Raw genomic sequence first — 8,596 nt, 5'->3', positions numbered from 1 at the left:
TTTTAGGACCCAATAATAGGCTCTTGTGTCTGGGAGAAAATGAATATACTTAACAGTAATGTTAATGCTCACCCACAGCTCTTCTGGGAGGATCTGAATCGTTGAAGCGTCCTTCTTTGTTTCCAGCTGGGAACTGGGGCCTATCAGTCTTGTTAGCCACGAGGACCTGAAGTGGGCCGCCCTTGGCTAAGTATCCTTCAGATCCACACTTAAAGCAAGTGAGTGGGAGCTTCCTCTCTACTCCCTTGCCTATCTGTGGCTCTCGTCTGTGACACTGTCTACTGAAGTGGCCCAGCTTTCCACATGGAAGCAATTCTGACCTCCTTTATTACTTTTGGGTGGCATTGTTTATGAGTAAGACTTCCTTCTCCTGACACAGGCCCTAAACTGGCAGCACTAGCCGCCACAATAATTTTGGCCATTCTCTGGTCTTTTCCTTGTAGATCCCAGTTGTTAAAAGAGGGAAAAATTTAAACAAATATATAACAAATAATTTTGAATCAGTATGATCATTTCCAATCTAGAGAGATATGTCCAATGCAGTTCCTATTTTCCATAAATGGTTTTGATAAGAATATTGTAAATGTGAGTACAGTTCCACTATTCCTCCTCCATGCCATGATATAGTGTTATTAGCATGAGCAGTTATAAATCCATTGCCTTCCTTACTCTAACTTAAATTTTTTTTAAATTTAAATTTATTATTCATTTCAATGAAAATTTACAGAGACTTTGGATTTCCATTCATTCACATTTCTCCCCTCCCAAGCCTACCCCCAGAACACTACCCTCTTGGAAAAGTAAAATTCTTTCATTGTTTTACAAACCCTCCCCCAGGTCCACTCCACCATGTAGCCTTTGCTCTAGACTCCTATCATGGTAAAAATACCTAATCACATATTTCTTTTAAACTGTTTTCTCCCTCATCTGTTTCAGTGCAGTATACATTATATTGAACTCATCTTTCTTAGTCTCACCCCAAACCCAAGGTCAGTCCTGTTTTACAACAGTGGCACTATGCAGTATTTGTCCTTTTGTGACTGAGATACTTCACTCAGCATAATGTCCTCCAGGGTCACCCATTTTGTATAATAATTCATGAGTTCCTTGTTTTTCAATGCAGCATAGTATTCCATTGTGTGATTATACCACAGCTTCTCTATCCATTCATTTGTTGATGGGCACTTAGGTTGTTTCCAACTCCTTGCTATTGTGAACAAAGCTGCAATAAAAATGGGTGTGCATTATACTCACCTTTATTGCACTATAGACCATTGTTTTTCCAGGAGAATCGACCGGGAATCTGTTGTAGGGAGACACAAAATCTAAAACTTAAGATATTTGATAAAGGAAATTTTGTTAAATTTTAATCTCAATCCTTGTGTTCTTTTTCCTTGGAGATAGGGAACAATTCTATTTCTGTGTGGTTTATGTTCTAAATATTCAATAGGAACAAAAAGTGTAACTGCTGTACTAAAATGGCTGTTTGACTTCTGAGGAAGGAATATATAAAAACAATTAAGTGCTGCTCATTAAAAGATACATAACATTGAGAATAATAAATCACACCTTTCTATAGCCTATTAAGATTCTAAATAGTTTTTATTGGTAATGTAAAATACTAGCTTTTAGTGTTATAGTTTTAAAAATTCTTTTATTTTAAAATTTGTCTTTAGGACTTAAAAAACAAGCATCGAGGAAAAGGGTAACCTCAACTTAAAGACATGTCTCAAGATTGTGGGCTGTTAGGTTAAATACAAAGGAAACCCACATCTGGTTGTAGAGCATTAGTATAGATAGCCTCTGATTACAAATGTCTAATCAGTAGAGTCTATTACTCTAGTCAGCCTTTTAAATATATCTTTAAAATTGTTTTCTTCCACCTTTTGAACCATGGTATAAAACATCAGCTGCAAAAACCACATTGTGTCAGACAATCCAGTATAATTTGGACCTTTTATAACTTTAAGAACTTGTCCCAAGCACAGCCTCATCTTTCTGAGATGGAAAAATAGGTCTGAGTCTTTGTTTGAAAACTGATTTTGTAGCTCTTTAGAATATAATACCTGTTTAGCTTTCTTACCATTTTTACCTACCAAGCTAAATAAAACAAAAATGACACACTTCTTAAATCAGACATGTATATCATCTGAAATACTTTGATGTTTCGCTTATATGCTTCTGACATGAGGTCATATTTTTAAAGAGCTACATTGGTATGCTGATAGTCACAGTGTAAATTTATTAATGGATGAAAGTAATGTTGAGTATGTCTTTTCTTCCTCTTAAGGAATTGAATGACCTGGCACGGGACCCCCCAGCACAGTGTTCAGCAGGTCCTGTTGGAGATGATAGTAAGTACTTAACAAGAATGATGGGCATAAAATCAGCAAAACAGCCTACCCTGCTCCTGGAGAATTCTGGGACAGATAAATACATATCTGATAAAATTATTTGTAGAAGAGCTCTACTCGTACAGTGGTTTACGCATTGGGCTCCTAACCAAAAGCTTAGTGATTTGAACTCACCAGCTATTTTGCTGGAAATGAGGTGGTCTGCTCCTGTAAAAATTTACAGCCTCAGACAGAAACCCTATGGGATAGTTTTCCTCTGGTCTGTAAAGTACTGAGTCTAATCAAACTTTACAGAAGTGGGTTTGCTTGGTGGCAGAGAGGTAATTATCCATAGGGAAGAGACTGCCCATTAGGGATACAATTCAGTATGCATCCTATTATTTTCTGTACTGTTTACTGTATTTTGGTTAAAGTGCTGTGAGGAATTAATTGTGTCCTGGTCCATTCCTAACTGTCCAGCCTATCTTTTTGAAGTAAAATATTTGAGTTTTTTAAGTAAAATAATGGTTAATGTGATGTGAGGAATATGTGGTGTTATCTGTGTCTGTGTATGTCTGTTTCCGTCCTCATACCACAAAGCAGGTATGATTCAATTTACTTTTAAGTTCAGTTCACTTGTTTAATCTTACATAAAATAGTTCTTAGATGATCTTACTATACAAAGTGGGTAATAATTTTCCTTCATTTCCAGTTTGTCTCAACACGGTCCCCATCATTTTTAGTTGTTTTTTGTTTGTTCTTAACTCTGGATTTCCCCCCCCCTTCTAGTTTATTAAAAAGGATAATATTGGAATAAAACTGCTTTATGATGCAAAAATAATTTCACAAAAAATTATAACGTGTAGCAAATAGAAGAAACAAGTATACTTAAACATGTAAGAGGATGAGATAGTTTTAAAACAAAAAATAAAACTGTGTGATTAACCTTTTTCTGTGTGATTTTGATTAAGAATTTTTTTGTTGCTAATCTTTTAAGAATCAAAGTAAGGCCCATTTACAAGGATTACTTTATGGACAAAACAGATAAAAATTAAAGATTAAGGATATGAATAACTATATAGTTCTATAATATTTGGTGCTAAATTAAAAAAAAACAAACACCCCAGCCACCTAATTGCCACCAAACCAACACACAGCTGACCTTCCAGTGGATTTTCAGAAATTGCACGGAGGAGGAGATTGCCCATCTTTCTCTCAAGAAGCAGCTGGTAAATTTGAATCACTTGCCTTTGGCTTGGCAGCAGAACTCCTTGGCCACTAGGCCACCAGAGCTCCCATGGTACCAAATAGAGTGGTCCAAATATTTCATCCATAGAAAATGGTTTAAGTGCTTCTGTCAAGTATTCTTATTTATGTCTCATAACAGTCCTTTTAAGTAAGTGAGGAAGAAATTTAAATACTCAAGAGAAAAGTTCATTTTTAAAAGTACATTGACAGGGAATTGCCAAAAATTAAAGCTAAGTTCAGAAGAGGCCATAAGGATATCATTGTTGCTGTCAGATGGTTCTTGGCTGAAAATAGAGAATACCAGAAAGATGTTTATTTGTGCTTTATTGACTATGCAAAGACTGTGAATTATAACAAAAAAATTGGTTAACATTAAGGTGAATGGAAATCCCAGAACCCTTGGTTGTGCTCATGAGATAAAAGGAAACACTGTGTGGTTTACAGTCAGGAAGAGTGTGTCAGGGCTCTGTCCTTACCTCATACCTATCCAATCTGTGTACTGAGCACATCAAGAAATTAGACTCTATGAAGAATGTAACTAAAGTTGTCAGCGATTTATTTGGATCCATAGTCAACACCCATGACTACAGTCAAGAAATCAAAAGATAGGTTGCATTGGGGAAAATAGGTCATCAAGGACCTCTCCAAAGAGCCAAAGAGCAAGGATGCCACTTAAGATACTATGGTGCATCTGAAGCACACCATGGTATTTTCATTTGCTTCCTGTGCATCTGAAAGTTGGATGGTGAATAAGGAAGACCAAAGAATTAATTACTGCCTTTGAATTTTGGAATTAGAGAGGGACATTAAATTTACTATGGACTGCTGAAAGAACAAACAAATTCTATCTTAGAAGAATTGCAACTAGGGTACTCCTTAGAGGCAAGGATGGTAAAACTTTGTCTTACATACTTTGGGCATGTAGTCCAGAGCAGCCAGTCCTTGAAAAAGGATGTCATTACAAGTTCAGAGAAGAAGACGACCCTCAACAAGATGGAGTGATAGAATAACCATAACAATAGGTGTGAACAAAACATATTGTGAGGATGGCAGGATAGGGAAAAGTTCAGCTCTGTTGTTCATAGGGTTGCTATGTCTCATGCTCTCCTGTATAGCACCTAACAAAAAAAGTCAGTGAAAGCATCTGCTCAACTTGTCTAATTCAAATTTTGTCCTTCTGCCATATCCTAAGGTCCACTTGCTGCATGGATATAGTCTTACCATTCAACTGGAAAAGTGGTTATATACATTTCTCAAAATTGAGAGTAACCAAAAATTTTAACCTTAATTTAAAAAAAAAAAAATTGGAATCTGAGGACTAGATTTTGTTAATTTCTTTAGTGATATAATTTGCAGCACATCAGGCTGTTGGGCGAAAGGTCAGCAATTCATATTTATCAGCTGCTTCAAGGGAGAAAGATGGGCAATCTCTTCATATAAAGATTTATAGCTTTGGAAACCTAATGGATAGTGTTTATGAGTTCAGATTGACTTTCAACAGTGGGTTTGGTTTGTGTTTTTTAATCTTTGCTATGCTTCTACCCTAGTTTTTATGTGCCTTCAAGTCAGCTACAACTCGTAGTGGTCCTGTGAACGGTGGCTCTTAACTTGCCCTATTGTGAGCTGTCTCACCATCTCTGGCACACCTGACCTCATTGCCACAGTACTGTGTCAACCCTTCTCATCCAAGGTTGTCTTCGCCTACACTGACCCTCTGTCCTTCCAAGCATGATGTCCTTCTCCAAGGATTGGTTGCTTCTAACAGCATTCCCAAAGTATGTTAGACCAAGCTTCAAAATCCCTGCCTCCAACGTGCTGCCTGATTTCACTGTCTCCAGTGTAGACCTATTTATGGGAATGTTCACTACTCTTTTCTAGTACCACAATTCAGAGGCATCAATTTTTCTTCTGTTATCCTTATTCATTGTCCAGCTCTCAGATGAATAGCAAACAGTTGAGAAAACCATGTTCTGGTCTGGCTCCCCTGAACTCTTAAAGATTCTCATCTTTTGATTTCCTGACTTCTGGTGCCAAGGTTGTTGATCTGAGCAAGGTGAAGTCAAGCCACCTCAGTCTTTTCTCCGTCTACCATAATCTTGGCCCCAGTTAGCACTGTCCTATTCCTTTCTTAGATGGGAAATTTGTTACTCTGATATAGTCAATAAAGCTCTTTCTAAAGCACAAGCAGTAAAAGAAAAAAATAGGTAATAGAACTTCATCAGAACTAAAAAATGTTGAAGGACACCATGAAAAAGGTGAAAATGTCCACTAACTGGTGAATGGATGAATAAAATTAAATGTAGCCATGCAGTGAAATATTTGACAGTAGAAAGCAGTCAAATACTAATTAATGGTAATAGTGGTGTATCATGAATGAACCTTAAAATCATTTTATTACTTGATCCCCGAGGCGCACAGTTCGAATCCACCAGATGCTCTGCCGAGGAAGGAGGGACAGTCTCCTCCTGTACTAGTCAGATCTGATTTGATGGTACAAATAATAAAATAAAATAATTTTAAAAAATCCTTTTATTACTTGAAATTATTCACAAAAGCTACATATTGAATGTTGCCATTTTTTGTTTTGTGTAGTTTTTTTTTTTTTTGGTGAGAAAAATTTATATTTAGAGTTAGCCTGCTGGACTCAGTTTAGATGATCCCAATTTTGTTGGCAACATCCAAAGCATCATAATCAGGAACAAGTAGAACATAGGCCTTCTTCTCTCCATCAGGCCTAATCAAAGTGTTGACCTTAGCCACATCAATGTCATAGAGCTTCTTTACAGCTTGTTTAATTTGGTGCTTGTTGGCCTTCACATCCACAATGAACACAAGTGTGTTGTTATCTTCTATCTTCTTCATAGCTGATTCAGTGGTCAGGGGAAATTTGATGATGGCATAGTGGTCAAGCTTGTTTCTCCTGGGGGCGCTCTTCCGGGGGTATTTGGGCTGCCTTCAGAGTCTCAGTGTCTTAGGCCTCCAGAAGGTGGGTGACATGCGGATCTTTTTTTTTTTTTTTGGCTGTGGACGCCCTTCAGGACTGCCTTCTTGGCCTTTAATGCCTTTGCTTTGGCTTCAGTTTTGGGAGGGGCAGGGGCTTCCTTCTTCGCTTGTGGCGCCATCTTCATAGAAAAGGCTGAATGTTGCCATTTGTAAAAAATATCCAGGATAGACAAATTCATAGAGATAATAGGAATGGAGGTTTGGGAAGACATGAACAGTGACTCTTAATCTGTATGAGCTATATTTTTTAATTTGAGAGTTGGGCTGCTAAACTCAAAGGTAGCACCTCTCTGGCAGTTCACATTCACCACCAGTTCTGCTGGAGGAATATGTATAGTCTGCAGTTTATACCCTCTGAAAGCTCACTGGAGAGTCAGCTGGCAGTGAATATATTTTTGGAACAAAATTCTAAATTGATGTGATTATGGTTACACAATTCTGTGAGTATAAACCGTTGAATTGTGCACTTGAGTGGGTGAATTACATGGTATGTAAATTATGTTACATAAGTAATCTTCCTCTTACACAGTCAACTTTTTAATATCTTTACTCATATAATACTAACCTGTCAATGCAATGGAGTATTTGCCTTCTCTAAAAATATAGGTACAGTATAACTTTATTAGTGACAGTAAAACTAAGCTTGATCATGTTGTTTATTGATAAAAGTGTACTTGGGTAGCTAAATGTACTTTATCATCTTTTGTTAGAATTTAATCTTTGAAGTAAACTATCATCCAAGTGAAGCTTACTTGTTGAACTGCCTGTCACCATCCTAGTTTTCAAATCCCTTGGCACGATGTGTTATTCAATGTAAATGAATGTAAATGGAAAACTTAACTTTTTTTAAAAAAAAAACTTTTTTTAAAAAAAAATTATTATTATTATTATTGTGTGTGTGTGTACTGTCAAATTGTATCTGACTGGTACAGGAGGAGATTTTCCCTCCTCCAGCTGAGCATCTGGTGGATTCGAACTGTGCACCTCTGGGATTGCGGTGCATCTTCTTGCCATTAGGCCACCAGAGCTCAGCTTGACTTTATTTTTAAATGTCCATATTTTAACATACTGTTAAATTTTGCCCCCCTTCCCTGTATAATTTGGTAAGCAAGAGGAAATGTACTTTGTTCAAAGATAAATAAGCTGAAGATTTATTGGTTAGAAAATTTTACTTTTTCTTTTGGTTTGGCTGATTGGTGAATGCAGCTCTCTAGAGATCTCTACATTCAGTATAATAGCTCTCAGATAGTTTCACTATCCTTTTTAACCTCAAAGGCTTTATCTGTAATACTGAAGAAAAATTATTGAACTGATTTAATTTTGTTTGACAGAATCAAACAAAGATAATAGTGCTACTCTTACCTTTTTTTGTTTTATTGAAGTTTTTTAACTATATCAAGCTATTTTTTATTCTCTACTATTAATGTTTAAATAAATGTTTATGTCAAATAATGTGATAGTGTATGCTTATGGCCAGTTTTTTCTCCCAGTAAGATTCTTGGGAGTTCTTTATAACTGGAACCTCCAGTAATTTGTGAGCTATTCATAAGCACCACTGTAAGACAGATTAAATTTTTTTCTCCCTACTTTCTTCTCCCCCCCCCACCCATTTATATTTCTGCTTAGCAGAGTTAGGAATCTTAGGAAGTTTCCATAAGGAAATCTAAATCATTGACTCCATAAGTATTTTTTTATTTAACCAGATACCTGTATTTAAATGATGGGTCTTTAAGTACTTTTAGTTTGTTAGAGTCAACATACTGTGTTTTTAGTTTCTCTTTCCCTGCCATTATTTGTACTGTAGATCTTACAGTAATAGACATAAATATCAGTGGTCTCTGTTGCGTTAAGTGAAAAAAATTTTCTTTTCCCTCTTATTTTAAAGATTTTTTCTTTTTTTTTATTTTATTTTAAATTTATTATTACATTTTATTAGTTTTAATGAACATTTACAGGGATTTTGGGTTTTCATTCCTTCGTTGCTGCACCATTCTCTCTACCCTCCTCCCCAG

General features: G+C 36.3%; 1 protein-coding gene across 1 annotated transcript in view; it reads left to right on the top strand.

Annotated features, from left to right (window-relative positions):
• Positions 1-2,269: 2,269 nt before the first annotated feature.
• The window catches only part of UBE2D2 (ubiquitin-conjugating enzyme E2D 2), a 14,656-nt gene continuing 8,329 nt past the window's right edge, over positions 2,270-8,596 (top strand). The window contains exon 1 of the mRNA XM_006891173.1: positions 2,270-2,354. Within this exon, the coding sequence (XP_006891235.1) occupies positions 2,270-2,354 (85 nt within the window). The remainder of the gene's footprint in view (positions 2,355-8,596) is intronic.

The sequence above is a fragment of the Elephantulus edwardii genome, unplaced genomic scaffold, assembly GCF_000299155.1.
Source record: "Elephantulus edwardii isolate Elephantulus edwardi_28Jun2011 unplaced genomic scaffold, EleEdw1.0 scaffold00095, whole genome shotgun sequence".
In the NCBI taxonomy this organism is placed as follows: Eukaryota; Metazoa; Chordata; class Mammalia; order Macroscelidea; family Macroscelididae; genus Elephantulus; species Elephantulus edwardii.
The sequence above is the reverse complement of the archived record's forward strand: the minus strand, read 5'-3'. Positions and strand labels throughout refer to the sequence as shown.